Source organism: Phoxinus phoxinus (genome assembly GCF_949152265.1).
Source record: "Phoxinus phoxinus genome assembly, chromosome: 17".
Taxonomy (NCBI): Eukaryota; Metazoa; Chordata; class Actinopteri; order Cypriniformes; family Leuciscidae; genus Phoxinus; species Phoxinus phoxinus.
Genome location: NC_136892.1, coordinates 4,208,226 through 4,228,146, shown reverse-complemented (window position 1 = coordinate 4,228,146; position 19,921 = coordinate 4,208,226). Strand labels below are relative to the sequence as shown.

Genomic DNA, 19,921 nt, shown 5'->3' with positions numbered 1-19,921 from the left:
ACCTACACAGACTGTGGTCTGGTGGTGGGGGGTTAACTGTCCACTCGAGGAGAGATAAAGGAATGAAAGTATGAGTCCGGGGATGAACCGCAATAAGCCCCAGGAACAAGAGTGAAAGAATAAAAATTGTCCCAATTCAATAAAGGACTTTTGTGAGTGATGTGAATGGGAAAATACTGTGAATGTGAGAGAAACTAATTTAGAAAACTAGATTTGCTAAATAGATTCATACAATAAAGTATTTGAAACATCCTGATGATTGGTGCTAAATAATTGTTTAATCTATTTATGAAAAGTATAATAGATAATAGAGAATTACTATAATATAAATAAAAAGTGGCTGTTATTAATGATTAACAGTAGTTGAGTAAGGAGCAATTTAAAAGAAATAGAGAAAAGTTGAATCTGAGGAAACATTCAAATAAAAGTGATAGGAAAAGATAAAGAAAGTTAAACAATATATTGAGTTCCCTTTGTGAAATAATATTTGGAACTAGATATTCAAAAATTGTTTTAAGCCAAAAGTAATTGCTTCCTAAGAATATACTTAATATTAGACTTAAAATTAGAGGAGAATTATGGCTACTCCAGTGGAAATGCTAGGGTTAAAATACCCATTGTGTAAGGAATTAATTGATAAAATGTCGAGTAAATGGCAAAAAAGAACTCAAAATATGATGACAAAATGGCCAAAGGAAGGGACATTTGATGTAACAGTGTGCGAAGAAATGGAAACTTTGGTAAAAAATTATAAGATAGAGAATAAAAGCCTAAAGAGGAAGTCTAGAGAAGCTAAACCAGAAAAAGAACGTGAAGTGCTGGCATTGTTTAAACAAGAGGGTGAAGAAATGTTGAAAAGTATAAAGCAGGCAAGGAAAATAATAAAAGAGATAGACAAAGAAACAAAAAGAAAAGAGGACATCTTTGCCAAACCACCTTCAAAAATACTAGAAGGTCAGTTTCCAATGTTGAAGGGACTAGTAGAAGTTATAGGAGAAATGAAAATGGAGGGACATGTGGAATTAGAAAAACAAAAACAAACAGGATCAGATGTAAGACAAAAAATGCCTCAAAATAAAACGTCTAAAAAGAGCTTGCCCTTAGATTGCTATAAACAAGCACGAGCAGCATTAGAAAAAATAAAAACACAATATGAGGGACACCAAGTAGAAAAAGAAGAAGGGGAAATTGAAATAGAGACACAAATAATTGATGAAGAAATAGATAAGAAAATTAAAGAAACGGAGCAATTAATAAAAGATACAGACAAATTAGTCAGAAATAGGAGTAGACTAGTGGACAGGTTAGATATAGAAAGTGAACAGGAGTTATCATTTGACGAGGAAAGGTGGTCACAAGGAAGAGATAAAGGAAGGCTTAGATCTCTGCCGAAACAACTCCCAATTCTAATTAAGGGTACAGAGGGTCAATATGTGCCCTGGGCCTCACAGGACCTTGAAGGGTTAGTCACTCGCCTCCCAAACATTCATGAGGGAGCTGGAAAGTGGATTAGGGTGTTTGAAGAAGAAACAATGGGCAAATTGTTATCTGTGGGTGACATTAAAGCACTTCTGGCAAAAATCATAGGTGGATCAAAAATGGAAGAAATCCTCCATGAGGCTGACTTAGAAAGAGCTGTTGACTCGTATTACATGGATGGGACTGTTTTTGATGCATTCCGTCCAGCAGTATGGCAGACACTGCGTGAGGAGTATCCAACCAGAATAGACCCTAGAGCATTAAAAGGGGAGCAACTGGGAGATACAGAAAGCCCAATCGGATATATACAGAGACAATTAAAAAGATGGAAGCAAGAGACTGAAGGGAATCCTGAAGGAGACCCATTAATGGCTACATTGTTTCGAAATGCTGTGGTAGATGCTATGCCACAAACAGTAAAGAGCAAGCTGGAAGATGTGGTTGGTTTAAACTCCAAAACACACAAAGAGTTTTGTGATCATGTGACACATGCTGTAGAACAATACAGAAAAAATGAGCAGAAATTAAAAATTCAAGAAAAAGATCTGCAGAGAAAGCTAACTCAGCTACAGCTTGAACAGCTGACAAACAATCATAAGAAAAAGTTTCAAGCTGTTGTAAAAGGAGAAGAGTCAGAACAAATGACAGTAATGGCTCCTATGAATGCACCACAGTCAGCAATGCAGCTACCACCTGTAGCAACACCTCCAAATGTACACCAGATCCCTGCACCCACTGTCAATGTCTATGCTCCACAGCAGCAGCCAATGAGATGGACAACATATCCACCACAAGGGACACAAAGAGGCAAAGGCAAGCCTATTAATACCCCTTTAAGCGTATGCTGGGGGTGTGGACAACCTGGACATAATAAAGTAATTTGCCCCATCAATCCGTGGTCACAGTCACCGAGGAATGGGAGGGGGAAGAGTTGGCAACGCCCTTTTCGGGGTCCGTGTCAAGGCCCAGTAAACCCATGGGGAGGTCCAAATCAGGGATATTAGGGATGCCCAGAGAATCCTATGGGAGATAATCAGCTACCAATTTTGACAAATAATGCTGATCAAGAACCAATGTTAAAGATTAAAATAGAAGGTAAAACTACACCCATGTTAGTAGATACCGGAGCGGTTTATACATGTGTAAATTCAAATTATGCCTCACATCTCCCTTTGTCTGGAAAATTTGCAAAGACAATAGGATTCTCGGGACAAATGCAACTAATTCCTATGACTACTCCAGTTTGCCTACAAACTAAAAATAAAAGTGTGACACTACCTGTCCTCGTATCAAATCAGACTCCTGTTAATTTGTTAGGAAGAGATGCATTATGTAAATTAGGGCTTCAAATTTGGTGTTCTCCAGAAGGAGTGTATATAGACCAACAAGGAATAAAAACTCAAATGATGATCTCTGAACCAAAAGCAAATGTATATTGGATAGGACAAATAGAAAATGAGGTAAGACAAATAATTGATACATGGGGAAAGTTCATTGAAGCACAGATTTTTGAGGCACAGTTACCAAAATCTGAATTTCATTGTACTATGATATATGACCCTGAGAGAGATGAGAAAATAGAAAAACTATGGCAAGAAGAAACAGAAAACCAAAAAGTTGAACTACATGTGAAAGATATCATAATAAGTAAACAGGGAGCAGCAATGGCTATAATAGAAAATGAATTCATAAAAAATTGGTTTAATGTACCAGACTCCGTGCCACATGTGTCTTTATATACAGGAAAAAATTGTGAGACAAAAGATTTAGGGCCAATGATGAAAAAAGCAGAACAATGCCAGTGGGAGCCAACAATAAATCCGTTAATTTTTCATTCAGTTGACAAGAATTTTATTAAAATTTTGTATCCAACGAATTTAATGGGGTTGCCTCAGGAAGTAGTCATTAATCAAAAAATGCAAAAGCAAATGATAACAACCAACAAATCAATAGAGACTATTGATGATGAACTATTTAAGGAAGTTGAGCAACAAGTACCAACTGAGTTATGGTCTCAACATGACACCGATGTGGGATTGGTTGAATCAGCTAGTCCAATAACAATACAACTCAAGCCAGGTGTACGCCTACCTCGTAAATCGCAGTACCCTTTAAAGCCTGAAGCAGAAGCAGGCATAAAGGATACAATTGAAGGTCTGGTAAAAGCAGGAGTGTTAATAGAAACAAAAAGTTACTGTAACACTCCAATTTTGCCTGTAATTAAAGCAAATAAATCTAAATGGCGCCTGGTACATGACTTACGAGCAATTAATGAGATAGCAGAAGATTGGCCAGCTGATGTTCCAAACCCACATACGCTGTTAACAAATGTACCACCTGATGCTAAATATTTCACAGTAATTGATTTATGTAATGCCTTCTTCAGCATACCTGTGGAAGAAAAAAGTAGATATTTATTTGCATTCTCATATGCTGATAAACAATATACTTACACTCGAATGCCACAGGGATTTAAACATTCTCCACACATATTCAATCAAGTTCTTAAAGCTGATTTGGAAGACCTTATGATAAACAGCACATTATTACAATATGTAGATGATTTGATCGTTTGTTCAACAACAAGAGAACAGTGTCACAAAGATTCTATAAAAGTACTTGTAAAATTAGCAGAAGGAGGTCACAAGGCATCAAAAAATAAAATACAGTATTGCCAGCCACAGGTTGAATATTTAGGAAGAATGATTTCATATGGTACGAAGGCCATAGCTCCAAATCATTTGGAGGGCATAAGTAAAACACCATTGACACAAACAGTAAAACAAATGATGACTTTTCTAGGAATGACTGGCTTCAGTGCAGATTGGATAGAAGAGTATGCAATAAAAACAGCTCCACTGAGAGAAATCATGAAACAGGCAGGACTACAAAATTTAGGTAATTCATTGAAATGGAATACAAATGCAATGATAGCATTTGAATCCATGAAAAAAGAGTTACAGAGGGCACCTGTCCTCGGAAATCCGGATTATACTAAACAGTTTTATTTATATGTTGCAAATAGAACTGATGGATATGCATCAGCTATTCTGATGCAAGAGACTTGCAGTGGCAGGAAGAAACAGCCCATAGCTTATTATAGCACCAAGCTGGACAATGTAGCTCAAGGCTACCCACCATGCTACCAACAAGGCCTTGCAGCAGTATACTATGCATATGAAAAAGCATCTACAATAACAATGGGATACCCAGTAACTATTTATGCACACCATAAGACTGTGGAATTAATAGAACAAGGTAAATTTGTGTTAACTCAAGCTCGTATTTTGGCATATTCATCATTGCTTACGTACCCAGATGTTACCATTAAACGATGTGATACAGTAAATCCAGCAGAGTTAATTCCTTTGGATTACGAAGGTGAGCAACATGATTGTGTGGCCAATTCACTGGCCTTCACCAGACTAAGGCCAGATCTTGAATCTACGGCAATACCAGAAGTAGATGTAATTTACTTTGTAGATGGTTCAAGTTTTAAAGATTATCTGGGAAATCATACAGGATATTCAGTGGTAAGAAAAGACAAGGATGAATTTGTACCAGTAATATCCCAACATTGTGTACAACCTTGTTCTGCTCAATTAGCAGAATTAAAAGCGCTGACAACTGCGTGTCAATTAGCAAAGGGACTAACAGCAAATATTTTTACAGATTCAGCATATGCTCATGGTGTGTGTCATCTGTTTGGTGCAGTATGGAAACAGAGAGGTTTCAAAAAGAGTGATGGAACTCCCATCCACCATGCAGAACAAATAGGTCAATTAATTTCTGCTATGATGCTACCAAAACGATTGGCAGTCATCAAATGCCAGGCTCATAAAAAAGGAAATGACTTTGTCATTAAAGGTAACAACGTAGCAGACTTGGAAGCTAAAAAAGCATCAGGATGTCAAGTGGCAATATTAACTCCAGTAGTTCTTATAGAACCACAACCTCAATTGGATGATATTGTTAGAATTCAAAAAGAAGCAGGCCCTTATGAACACTCTATGTGGTATCAGAGAGGGGCCAAAAAGGATGCACAAGATATTTGGCGTTCACATGAAGGACAGATTGTTGCACCAACAGCATTTTTAAATATTCTAATTGCAGATGCGCATGGTTTTGACCATTGCGCGAGAGGGGAAGTAATTAGGAAGATTAAACAGCAGGGATATTGGTCTCCATATTTGTATGCAATGGTAGACAATTTTCTGTCCACATGTGAAATTTGTGCCAAAAACAATGTTAGGAAAGGAACAGCAACCCCTATAGGCCACATACCAGTACCAGAAGGGCCATTTAAACACTTGGTAATGGACTATGTGGACATGATAAAGCGAGTACAAGGCAAACGATACATGCTTGTGGTAATAGATCGATTTAGCAGATGGGTAGAGGCAATACCATCAGCAGATGAAGGGTCAGGAACAGTGATCAAATTCTTGACAAGAGAAGTAATGCCTAGATTTGGAATACCATCAGAAATAAGTTCTGATAATGGGTCAGCATTCATACAGAAGACTGTAAAACAAGTTTTACAGCAATTAAGAATAAAACAAAGACTAGGATGTGTCTACCATCCTCAGTCACAAGGTATAGTTGAGAAGATTAATTTGACCCTCAAGGCCAAAATTAACAAAATATGTGTGAGTACTAAACTCAATTGGATTGACGCTTTACCAATTGCACTAATGAGCTATCGCATGCAAACTAATAGGATTACACATCTAACACCGCATGAGATGCTTACGGGTCGACCCATGCCTGTGCCGTATTGCAGAGGTCCCTATAAAGGACCTCCATTGGAACAATTGCAAATGGAATTAAGATCTTATATGAAGAAACTAACTGCAATACATAAAGCTATATATTTACAGGAATCGAGAAAGCAGCCCAGTGAGGAGACAGAGACACCTTGTCCAGTGGTTCCAGGTGATCAAGTCTATCTGAGGGTGTTCAGGAGAAAGTGGAATGAGCCTAGGAGAGAGGGTCCCTACAAAGTAGTGACAGCTACTCCAACAGCAGTCCAGGTGGAAGGAAAGACTGCCTGGTTTCATCTGAACCACTGCACACGAGTCCCAAGGCAAAGACAAGAGAGAGAAGAAATAACACGTGAAACGGAGGATCAGGACGAAAGGGTGCAGAACATTGAAAGCTCAGGACAACAAGTTGTTGAGCAAAGCAGAGAAAATCAACAAACTGAAAGGAATGAGTCTGATGATGGGCCTGATAATGACCCTCACATACTTACTGTGTCTGATACTGCAAGCTCAAGCTGTAAGCATCAGCAGCCCAACTTCCTTTCAAGTTCAAACTACAGACATGACCACCCTGACTTCCCTACAATTGATTTCTCAGCCCTCAAATAGACCTAGTGACAACTCAACAATAACCCCAACAGAACAAGAATTGATTGAAGAGAAAAAGTTATCAAAACAACGTAGAAATGTTGACGAAGAAAAGATTGAGGGAGATAGAGAAGAAGATATTTTATGGGAAACAGCGCAAAATAATGATTGGTATAAATGGGCAACATATACAGCAAAAGAAATAGGTGCGGGCAATTGCTTAGTGTGTTCCAAATCCCCCTTGAATAAGGTAATAGTAGTTCCAAACCCACATGATTACGTACAATGTGCTGTGTTTAATAGTCACTTTTGTCATACAAATGACTATTTTAGACCTTACTGCTCAGCTGAGTGCTTAGCTCTTTCAGGGAATTCTGAATTTCATGAACAATTTAATAGAGCACATTGGGGAACCTGGTGTCAATATTGGGATGTAAATGCAAATATTAAAATAGAAAAAGGAAAAGTAGAAATACCAAAATGGTACAGTATAGACTACAGCCAAGGATATGAGTGCTTTAATAAGTCTACAGGAACTCATGATTTAGGAGAATTTGAAGGAAAGTGCGATACTATATGGAACCTAGATAAAACTAATGCTTGGAATTCAAATATACCGGTAAGAATTCCAGAACTTCAAGCGCTAGGAACAAGAAAAGGAAAAAAGATAAAGCCAAATGAAGAATGTAAAAATCAGACTATAGCATTACCATCAATAGAGCTGTATGAAGATCAAACTATGGTTGTAGCAGATTTCTTTTGGGCTTGCGGGAAAAAACAGCTCCTAGCCTCTTTGCCATTAAAATGGAAAGGAATATGCGCTAGAGTAAGACTAATTCAAGAAATTACTATTGCACAGATGGAACCAGAACACGTAATAAAAGGAGACAAAAACAGAAGTAAGAGAGCCTATCAACCCGATCCTAATGTAGACTTAGATTCAATAGGTCAACCTAGAGGAATACCTAATGAGTTTAAAGCTAGAGATGAAATTAAATCAGGATTTGAATCCATATTCATATGGATCACGCAAAACAAAAATGTCGAATGGATCAATTATATTTACTATAATCAGCAGAGATTTATTAATTACACTGATGATGCATTATCTGCATTAGGAGAACAATTACATGAAACAAGTAAAATGACATGGCAAAATAGGCAAGCGCTTGATTGGCTATTGGCAGACAAAGGAGGTGTATGTGTTATGTTTGGAGATCAGTGCTGTACTTTTATACCAAATAATACCGCTCCAGAAGGAAAATTTACTGAAGCTATGCTTAAGATAAAAGGCTTAAGAGCAGAAGTTAAAGCAAATGCCGGAAGAGATGGGGGAATGTGGGACTGGTTTGATTTAAACTTTGGAGCATTGGGGGCATGGTTTGCAAAATTAGGAATGTTTTTAGGAGTTGCAATATTAATAGGAGGATTATTATTCTGTTGCGTACTTCCCATATTAAGATCACTAGTTGTCAAAACCACAGTTAAGCAAATGGAGGTGCTAAAATATCAAGAGAATGGAAAGATAAACTTAGAGGGCAACCAAAGTACATATCAGGATTACCCAGGCCAAACAAATTGGATTTTACAAGCATTGGACAATGATTCAAGTGAGGAAGGAGAAGATGATTGACGAGCCAGACCCTGGGTGTATGTGCTAGCCTAACCTCTCCCCGAAGGGTGACCCTCTACGATGCGTAAAGTGTCTGGGTCGAAGAGAAAATCTACACTACAAGAAAAACTTTTAATAGTATAATGCATGGTTTGATGTTTGATGTATTCTACATAACTGTGACAACCACAGGCAAGGCAGAACAAACTACACGCTCACGCTTCTAACAATGTGTTACTCTTTTTTTTGTTTTGTTAGGGAGAATTCGAAGTCTTTTACTTTCTCCATTGAAAGAAAGAAAATACACCTGAAAGAAAGAAAATGTGTGGAGAAAGATGTTTGGCTCGAATACTCCGCCAGAGTGTGGTAACACAACCTAGTCATTGGTAAGGTGACTGAGTGACTTAATTGAGTCACTAGGTAGCATAACTGAGAGGGCTGGATTGTGAAACTACACTCTGGGAAAGGGATAGTAAAATGGGGCTTAAGTAAGCCCCAGAGAGGGGAATGTTGAAGATTTTATTATTTAGAAGATCAGTAATTTAGTTACATATTAAGACACTATTATTTATTTCCTTTGTGAGTGTGTGACTTTGGATGTACTTTTAGGGGCTTGAAGAAAGGTCAAAGCTGCTGGTGCAGCATATAATTCTATTTGAGTATGTCACATGGTGTGAGACTTCAGCCCCAAAATATCTATAGGAAGGTATTACCATTTTTGGAAGTGATGTGGGTATATATGTGAGGCTGACCACATGTCTGGAGCGACTTTTTCTGCAGAAGGGCGCTCGGCTTTGTTTGTGAATAAAGTCTAACTTTTCTGGCATCAAAGATCTCTGAGAAGTCATTTCCCAAGGAAGATTGAAACCACAACAGTAGTCGTTGAATTTTTTTTTATGACGGACGAAAGTTTCTGAGGCAGTGTGTAAATGTGATTAACACACCGTGAGGTAGTATTTATTTTTTAACGAGCGAAAATTTCGGACGAGAATTTCAGACTTTCAGTAAGGCTCATTATCATTCCCAGGTGTTTTCTAGTTTTCTCATTAGCCCTTGTGTATAAATACTTGTATGTTTTCTCTTGTGTTTTGTCAGTTGTTGAAACCCTTGTTTTGGATTTGTTTCGTGTTATTTTTCCCCCTCCGAGTTCCTGGTTTTTGTCATATTTATATGTTCTGTTTTAGCTTTATTTAAGTTTTCTGTTTCCTGGCTTTTTTTTTTGCTCTTTTATTTATTAAAACCCTTGCACTTCGAGCCACTAGCTTCTACCTCCCTTCCTTGATCCTGCCTGTCTTCTTTGTTTCCAAGAATTACAATAGAATCCTCAATAGAATCCACTTTTTGTCATTTGCACCCTTAACAATTATTCCCTTTTGAACTTAGGCATCACCACAGTGCTGACCATGACCACCATCAACACACATTTGAGGGAGACTCTTCCAAAGATTCCGTACGTCAAAGCCATTGACATGTACCTGATGGGCTGTTTCGTGTTCGTCTTCCTGGCTCTGCTGGAGTACGCGCTGGTCAACTACATCTTCTTCGGCAGAGGACCGCAGCGGCAGAAGAGAGCGGCAGAGAAAGCCTCCTCAGCCAACAATGAAAAAATGAGAATGGATCCCAACAAAGTATGTTTGAAATTCAAACACTTAGCAAAGTTTATAATAGCTGCACAGTAACTTTAACAGTAATTATACATATAAAGTTGAAAAAAAGTAATTATAAAAAAATGTGGTGACACTTTACAGTAAGGTTCCATTTGACCACTGGCAAGGTGGGCTTTTAGTAAAACTTGGTTGTCTATCCAGTAGAAAGGCAGTGTTTTTGTCTGAGCCACATGACTAGAGAAAACCATGGAAGCTTGTTTCTGCCACAGAGTGAAACATTTTAAAAGATAATTGCGACTTTTTTTCTTGCAATTGCAAATTTTTATCTCACAATTCGTACTTTATAACACGCAATTGCGACTTTATATCATGCAATTCTGACTTTTTTATTCCCAATTGCGTGTTATAATGTCAGAATTGCAAGAGAAAAAAAGTTCTGAGAAAAAAAGATATCTCTTTTATATCTCACAATTCTGACTTTATAACAGGCAATTGCAACTTTATATCACGAAATTATGACTTTATATCTCGCAATTATGACTTTATATCTCGCAATTGTGACTTTATATCACGCAATTGTGAGAAAAAAAAGTATTATGTGGTGAAAACAAGCTTCCATACACGACAGATAAAAAGTTAGGTAACTTTAGCACCCATAATGCACTGGGCTTGACCTGACTGCCCATTTGCAGGGATACAAAATGTGAAAGTATGATCTGTAGTTTTTATTAAAGCTTTGGAGCTCTCAAAAGTATGGTTTACGTCATCCAGCGAATATTTGCTGACAAATATACAGGGAGGTATAGCGTGGAGAAAGTGTACACAATGTTCATTTACATATACTACTGACATTATAACAATACAAAGCGGGTTGAAAATCAGTGGTTTCCCTTTAACTATATTAGTTAACATGAACTAATAATAAGTACTTCTTAAGAATTTTTTCAATCTTAATGTTAATTTCAACATCTACCAATTAACAAAATCAAAAGTTGTATCTGTTAATATTTTAATGCATTATCTACTGGGCCGTTATTGTAAAGTGTTACCAAAATAATATATTATTAAATAGTTCTGCTCAGAATGTTTTTTGCAAAATGTTCACAAATACAGTGTTTAAAACAGAACATTGAAAACGGTCACTGACACTCACGTTGCCGGGAATCTGTTGGCAACTCTGAATTTAAATAAGCCTAAATGACTCCAGGTGGCTTTGTCACTGCAAATCGATGTCAGTGTCAATGCCTGTTACTTGTGAATGGTTGTTTTGAATGTTCTGTCTAGTCTGTATTCATATTTTCACTGTAATTTCAATGTCTGACTTTATTGTAACCAACATGAGACTGCCGTATAAAATCTGTACATTTAGAGTAGTTTATTTGTTTGACAATGAAAGCAGTGGTTCTTCTTTAGCATTTTGTTTGCAGTCATATTTGAAGGCTGTTTGGCTGTTGCAGACATCAGTGTGGTTTTGTGTTGAGGTAGAATTTGAGTCAAGCCTTTTTGTAACATAATGCACAGTGCAACCACCACTACAATAGTATATGAAATTTAATATGTTGACTACAGATATTCGTATAACTTTTGCAAATAACCAAATGCAATAACCCGTCATCGCAGTGAGAATAACTCATTTGTTTTACCCTCTATGACATCAAACTCGGGTGACATCAGGTCAAAATAATAAAAAGGCAAATAAAAAGATAAATATGCAGTGGCTACAATAAGCTTGTAAACCCTTGAAAATACAGTTAGTGGATTTCTGCATTGATTGCTTATAAAATGTGGTCTGATCTTCATCTATAAACACAATCTGACTTAACACAAAGAGTTGTACTTTAAAAACAAACACTGATTTATGATTGACAGCGCAGGCTGGTGAGTGAACCTCTGTGTTACGACTTCTCCAAAACCTAATTGGAGTCAATAACTATTTCATCCGCCTATTTCTATGCACATTTTGGGATTCCGCATAAAAAAATAAACGCTAGATGGAAATGCCAAAATTTGCATAAATTACAACAACAAAAAACTTGCATAAAAAAAGTTATGCATTCAATTGAGTCAGATAAGCTTTTTATGCGATAAGAAAACATTTGCATAAACCACGATTGAAACATATTTACCGAATAAATTCCTCGATGCGCATCAAAAAAGACATGTGACTTTTTGTGACGGACCAATTGCGTCATACAGCGTCTGAAATACTGTTTTGTCGTCAAAGTGCTTCTGTATAAATGACCTGCCAAAACTGTTTTATGAGTTATAAATACTGAAATCCAGATATTTTGTAAGGATTCACAAATGTATTCTTGCATCTACACGATAAATGCATCTAAGACGGATAAGAAGATGCAGAAAACAGCACTCGCATGTTATAAGAGGGCGTATTACTTCCCCCCTTTTTTCCAAGTCCACAGTTTCTGTAATATGTCAAAGCATCATACTAATCTAGATTGGACTAGCAGTGTTTCAGGAAAAAGCTTATTGCTTAGGATAATGCTGGCTAGTAACGGACTATGGTTAGAAGATAAAATAATAGTTGTGATACTGTAGTCATTAAGTTGTTTATATATTTTATATAATTATAACATAGAGATATGTCAGTAAATCTCATTGGTTTTTGCTTCTAGACCCAGATATTTATATTTATATTGGGGATTTTATTATTGGCATTTAGCATTGTTTTCCCCATGCTCTCTGAGACCCTATTAGTAGCTACAGATATGTGACCTATTTTTGGGTACTGGCCCAAATATTTAAAAACCACTGAGCACGAACAGCACTCAGGGAACCGGTCAAGACTCTTGTTTGTTAAAATTTGAAGATGTTTCGCTGGTGCTCAGATGTAGTAGAAGTTATTGAAGGATGGCCTTGGATTTAGAGCTGTGGTTTTCTTTTAAGCTTAATCCACAAAATGCCAGCACTGCCTCACACTTCTAAAAAAAAAAACAAAGTGACTGCTTTGATGGTGATGATTTTGTATGCTTTCAGTGGTTGATGGGAAATGTAGTTCAGAGAGACGATGCTCTGTATGCCAGAATGAAACAGAGGGATATTGACGCACATGACTCCATGTGGGAACCGATCTTTGTGGACGATGCAGCATTAGGACTAGGCGATTCAAAAAATAAGGTACTGAAAACGTTCATCAAGAGAGTTATGGCGTATAGCTCGGCAAATTTATTTGAGACCCAGTCTTTTTTTACAACATGTTCTCACTTCCAACTTGTCACGTATGGACGCTTGGTCAGGAACCCTTGGCATCACTTTCTAACGTGCAGGGTTCCTCTTTATCATAATTTTTCAATGTGCAGGGCACTCCATTGCTTTCCGTTGTTTGCCTTATGCACCATATTTAATTATTTAAATGTGTTTGTAGAAGTAGAGATGATTTCATAAATATGTATACTTTAATTTATATTTTGGAGCTCCTAGCCACACCCCTACCCATTTCTCAACAATATAAAACAAATAACAGGCAAATAAAAGTAGTCACAGGTATTCATTGCAAAAACTGACCAAAAATACAGTACAGGTATTTAAAACAAGCCGTGTTGAATTCCAAGTCTTCTGAAGCCATACAGTATCTTTATGCTGAGAACAGAGTGGAACTTAAGGCTTTAAATGAATTGCTGAAAATGATCCCGCACCTTGAATGCATGCAGTCATATCTCATTCAAATGATACACCCGAACAGTAGCATGTCGCAAGCAGCCGCAAGACACACAATGCCAATGGCATTTCACAATTAAAGCTGATGTAATGCTTCTTCTGGCAGTTGACACCGATTTACGACTCCCACCATAGGAGTCAAAGGAATTGACTCCCAGAATTAATTCCATTTACTTTGTCAAAATAGGTTCAGCAATGAGAATACAAGATTGCCGTCATTATTATATGGAGCACCTAAAGGGACATGGTGAAGGAAAAAAATATGAGATGGAGGAAAAGAAATTGTCAAAGCTTTTGCGTTCTTTTGCAAATGTTTTGCGTTCCTCCGAGAAACTTTGCGTTTTCTTGCCAAAATGTTTTGCGTTCCACTGAGAAACTTTGTGTTCGCTCACAAAAAAGCTCAAAAGATTTTGAGAGGAAACGATCGAACACTAACTTTCTCAGGGGAACACAAAACGTTTAGGCAAGAAAACGCAAAGTTTCGGAGTTAACACAAAATATTTGCGAGAGAACGCAAAATCATTGACTTATTTTTGTTTCTCCCATCTCATATTTTCCACCATCACTTTATGGGCTCCGTATTATTACACACTAAATGTTGGCTAATCTTTTTCTGACATGAAGCCTTAAACTCCTTTTATTAAGCCACACACTGTTAAGCGTGATTGGACAAATTAGTCCAGTTTAGTCCAAAAAGCTGCTTGGACAGGAAAGTTTAAGATACTGAAAACAATGTCTTGCCTAAATATATATAATTACACAGATTAATGTTTTTATTTTTTAGCAGTTTATTTTTTTTTTTATTGATTAATTTACTGGGTAACACTCTATTTTAATGTGTCCTTGTACACGTTATGTATTTACTATAGTAATAACTTTAAATAAGGCATAATTACATGCAACTAGCCCTAACCCAAACCCTAATCCTACCATAACGCCATAGTAAGTACAGTACAGTACATGTAGTTAATTAATATTACGAAGTATTTAAATGTATAATTACACTCTAACAGGGACACATAAAAAAAAAGTCTAAACGTTTACTGATTATGAGCACAAATTAGAATAACCATGACAAACCAAATTATTATGGATTGTATTTTTAAAAAAAATGGTGAAACCACAAAGCTGGCATTGAGGCATGTGTAATTACAATGTAATTGGCTGTTATCTTTTGTGAAGCAAGCTACATGTAGGATAAAAGTATGTGACTGTGATATTGTTTCTGCGACAGCTCCAGCTCTCTGATGCACGATTGAGCGATTTCAGACACAGCAACGGAGTCGACAACGAGAGTCGATTCCTGTGCTGGAGTCAACTCCGACATGAGGGTTATTACGAGTCGAGGAATCGACTCTTTTGGAGTCGACTCCCCATCACTAGGAAATGAGCTTTACGGCGGATGAAAATTGTGATCACTTTTTGGGTCTGCTCCTCATGTAAATCAATCGTTTGGCCTCAGAACCCTCCAATATGTACATCTTCAATAAATTGTGACTGTAGTTGTATCTGCCTGTTATATCCTGTGTTTTATATTATATCAAATGGGTTGGTTTCGGGGTATGGGTTGGGTTATGTGTGCAAAAATGTTTAAATAGTGTAATGTAAATAAAATTATTCTGGCTGTTTAAACTGAAAATTTAGGCCTGGAGTACCTTGCATGTCGAAAAAATGTGCTAAAGGGGTAGCCTGTATGTTAATGTGACGAGTTGGGATTAAGAATGTGGTGGGTTTTTTTTTTACGATATCTTGTTTCCTCTTAACTGTCGGCTAATTTGAACCTAGGCTCTTTTTGTTAATCTACCCGAGTCAAACTTTTGTGTAAAAGCATAATTAGAATGGAAACGCCACTTTTAAGATTCGGAAGATATTGCATTCGGAGATCGACTACTTTTGACTGACACAATTCCAGCCACCGGAAACACTAACTGATAAAGTGAGTCGTACAAAACTCTTTTTAGTAAACTCTGTGAACACAAACACTGTAGTCAATGCTGGAGTTCATGTGTAGAGCCGCTGGTGACACTTCAGCACAGTTTCTTGTTGTGTCGAGCCGCATTAGTGTTTTAAAAATAGCGATTTTGATGCTATCATAGAAGTGCCCCATGCTCTCCCATTCAAAAGGCACTTTGACCGAAAACGAAAATATGGTAAATCTTAAAAGTGGCGTTTCCATTCTAATAATGCTTTTACATGAATGTTTGACTCGGGTAGATTAACAAAAAGAGCCTAGGTTACATTTTGGCGACAGTTACCCTTTAAACAAATTGCTGACCCAAATTGAAAATTCTGTCATCATTTAAACACTCTTATGTTGTCCAAACTCTGATATGACTTTCTTCAGAAGGGAAGATTTTCGGTGTGCAGCTTCAGATGATTTTGCAAAAGTCACATAAAGTACACAAGTCATGCTTGTCCAGTTCTCTTTCAATATATAGAAAAAGTGTGGGCAGAATATGTTTCAAAAATCTCTTCTTGTGTTTCGAGGAAGAAAGAAAGTCAGGTTTTGAATGACATGTGGGTGAGTAAATCATAACAGAATGATTTGTTTTTCTCCATTACCATCATCACCTCTCTTTTCCCTCCAAACCACTCACCAAAACAGATGTTTACTATTTTAGATCCTATTTAATAAAATACCATTGCAAGTACAATTCAGAAAGGAATAGGTAATCTGTTTTGAAACCAAGAGAGAACAATTGAAAATAAATATATATATTTTGTATTTATTAGATAGTTTTACATATCGGTCCCTATTATTTATCATGAAAAGGTCATCATTTTGTAGAAATATGTAGCATAAATACTATCATGTGTACCACCATGCCTTACCTTACTTTGCTTTACATCTCAATGTGCACCAAACCCATTTCCATTATATTGTGTTACTGGCACTTTGTGTGTTTGTCTCAGTCTATGTTAAAAACTGTGTTAAAATGCCAAAAAGTATAAAGAATAACTCATGAAAAGCAGTAGGTAAGTTAGCATTTTTTTATCTTATTATTCTTTATGTTTTATGTAAATGTTAGTAATTTTATTGGAAATGTATTGGGTTTTTTCTTTACAAAAAAAAAGAAAACCATTTAAGATATTTAAGAAAACCACAATTTTTTTTCCAATTGATATTGTTTATAATGCGATATGGAAAACTAAATAAAGAAAATGAAAATAACACTGTTACCATTACTAACCTGTCCATCTGTAATTATGTCTCAGATGGACCCCCATGAAAACATCCTTCTCAGTCCTCTGGAGATCAAGAATGAAATGGGCACATCCGAGTTGAGCCTGGGTTTGGGCGACCCCCGCTCCACCATGCTGGGCTTCGACAGCACCACGCTGCAGTATCGGAAAGCCGGCCTGGCCAGGCACAACTTTGGGCACAATGCGCTGGAACGCCACGTTGCTCAGAAGAAGAGCCGACTACGACGGCGCACTTCACAGCTTAAAATCAACATCCCTGACTTAACTGATGTAAATTCAATCGACAAATGGTCGAGAATGATCTTCCCCACCGTATTTTCTTTCTTCAATGTCATCTATTGGCTTTATTATGTCAACTAACTGGATTGCGGGGCCGTCCAAGAAGCGCCACTTATTTTTACGTCAGTATATTCTTCCGTTATCCTGCGTCTGATTTTGCAATACAAGCAGGACTTATGTTGACAGATTAAAATCAGGACTAACTCTCTTTAACCTTGGGTTCACCTTAATTGCTGGCTGACACCGATACTCTAAAGAGGTTAAGAACAAATGGTGCCTATTCCAAAATTCAGTCGTTTTTAGTGCGTTTGAGAGTTTTCTTCAATATTAGGTATATCTGTTTTTGTTGCAAAATTATCAAATCAGTTATTGCTGCAAATTAGTTGTCATTTTAGCAACAGAAAAATCAAAGACTTAAAGATTAGACATCCACAGCACTTCACTGTCAGTTCGTTCCTCCTTTAGCAATCGATAAGAACGCAGCACTCAATGATTTAATATTTATATTCCTTTATTTGAAGTTTTCTTTTTTATGGTCTATTGAGTGAGGAGACTATAGGAATAGTTTTAGGTTGAATTTTCTACTTTACACACAGATGATAGTTTATTTATTCAAGATGATTTATTATACACTTTTCCTTAACCTCATTTATTTTGGTAAAACGTGTCACTCAAAACCTCTAAAGTTTATTGACACTTAATTGACACTGTAAGCTTTACATTTCCAATATGCTTATATTATGTTTAATTTTGATGTTCAGCATGCTATGGAAAGTAAAGGTATTACTTCTAACTACCCCAAACAACTCGATCCAGCTGCTAACTCTAATCATTTTTATAGCTCCCATAAATCTTGTGTAATGCTAGTCTATCCATTAGCATTCCCATTCGTCTCAATTGCAGTTGTTCTACTGATGCTTGAAAGTATGTGACCTGAATCCTGCCATCATTGTTCATGATGGTGAAAATGCCACATGACTGATTGTTATTCTGGAGGAAATGGCGATGCTTTATCAGCTGATAGCATCAGAGGAACAAACCTAAACCCAAACCCTTCAGCAGCGATTACTCGGAGCTGTGATGTGAATGGCAGCAGACAAGGAAATATATAACCCTTTTCCCGTTTGTAAGAGCACTCCAAAAAAACACGCCACTGGCAAAAAATGATAAATATTTGATTCATCAGACAATATATATATGCTTTTAAAGAGAAAAATGGTGTAGTTACAACATCTAGTGACCGGCCAAACCTTGACACCTTGTGTGTAGTCTCAAACCGTTCTCACTCTGAAGGCATCAAAAACTGCAGCATTGACAGATGTCTTGCCACCATTAAGATGCTAAAGGCACACCTTGGGCAATTGCTATACACTATCTACAGACTGGGATTACCATTGCTTTTAATGAACACATTCCTGTCAATACACGGACACAAAGGACATGGGGTTTTATTGTCAGGAAATTATATATTGGGGTAAAATTTTGTCATTATGACACAAGTGTTGCGTTTTGATTTTTAGTTTGAGCCACAATCATTTTCTTTACACTACACTCAGGGCTTGACATTAAATCCCGCCAAATGCGTGTGGATTTCAGTAATGGCGAGTAACGCAGTTACTAGCCATTTTGGCGGGTTGAATTTTATATATAATATATCAATTTTACAGTTGTAGTCTTTTAAAAGGCATCTGAAAAAAAAAAAACTAAGTGCAATGTAGTGTATAGATAATAGATTTGTTTGATACACATCAATACTGAAATATCGAATACTCATTTTGAATACTTCCAATGCTCCATTTCCGCAGAATAGATACACGATACCAGCTGCGCTTTCTCGCTCTCTCGTCTCTCTGACAGCGAGTTAAACAGAAACCCGCCTCTCCTCACTCATTCCTTTCATTTGCCACGGATGAATATTGATGCTGTTACAGGGCTTGAATTTTGCCGTGGAATTGCTCGTATTGTGCATAATTTTACTCATTCATCAAACTTCTTAGTACTTATTTTTCGCTCCTTATTGCACTTCAACAGTCAAATACACACAAAATACTGTCAAAGTGCTGGTCTTGGCGAATATTGACGTAAACACAGTCAGTTATGTTTGAATTAAACGTAAACAGTTGAGCAGCCTAACACACCTGCTGCCAAATTATGAGATAATATTAAAAATATCTATATTTATGGCAGTTTTCCCCCATGGTATCGATGTCATAACATATCGGTGCTCAACAATATCTATAAAAGGATCAAAATAATTTATACTTTTATAGATGCATGCAAAGTATTAAAAGCATAATCAATTTTGTCTTACAAAAAAACAGTAATGTGGAGACATTTTACCTAAAATTATAATAGACACATAAAGCTTGTCTTAGTATTGTCTTAGTAGTTGCAGGCAAAGCGATTGATCATGCTTCAGTTTTTGTCTCCTTTTGAGTGAGAATAGATTGGTACTAACTTTTGACAAAAATCTCGTCCACAAGGTTAATCGATGGCACTGATGTCTCTGTGAATAGTTGTAAAGAAACACTAATGAAATTAATGGAAATCGAGACAGACTAGGCTTAAGACTAGTCCCAGACTAAAATGTTTGAGCGGTTTTAACTCAAAGTAACTTGCACTGATATATCTCTTAAAATATGTCAGTGCCATTGCTTTGGCTCAAGATGCATACCAGTATTGTTTTTATTTTTCTAAGTCACGTTTATAAAAGC

General features: G+C 36.9%; 1 protein-coding gene across 2 annotated transcripts in view; it reads left to right on the top strand.

Moving 5' to 3' along the window:
- gabrb2b (gamma-aminobutyric acid type A receptor subunit beta2b) overlaps positions 1-18,891 on the top strand; it is a 112,469-nt gene extending 93,578 nt beyond the window's left edge. Inside the window, exons 8-10 of one of the 2 annotated variants that reach the window (XM_079585625.1) lie at positions 9,826-10,070; positions 13,044-13,184; positions 16,941-18,891. In XM_079585625.1, the coding sequence (XP_079441751.1) occupies positions 9,826-10,070; positions 13,044-13,184; positions 16,941-17,288 (734 nt within the window). In that variant the 3' untranslated portion in view covers positions 17,289-18,891. Of the gene's footprint in view, positions 1-9,825; positions 10,071-13,043; positions 13,185-14,958; positions 15,360-16,940 lie in introns of those variants that run through there. The other variant, XM_079585626.1, reaches the window with a different exon arrangement.
- The last annotated feature ends 1,030 nt before the right edge of the window (positions 18,892-19,921 follow it).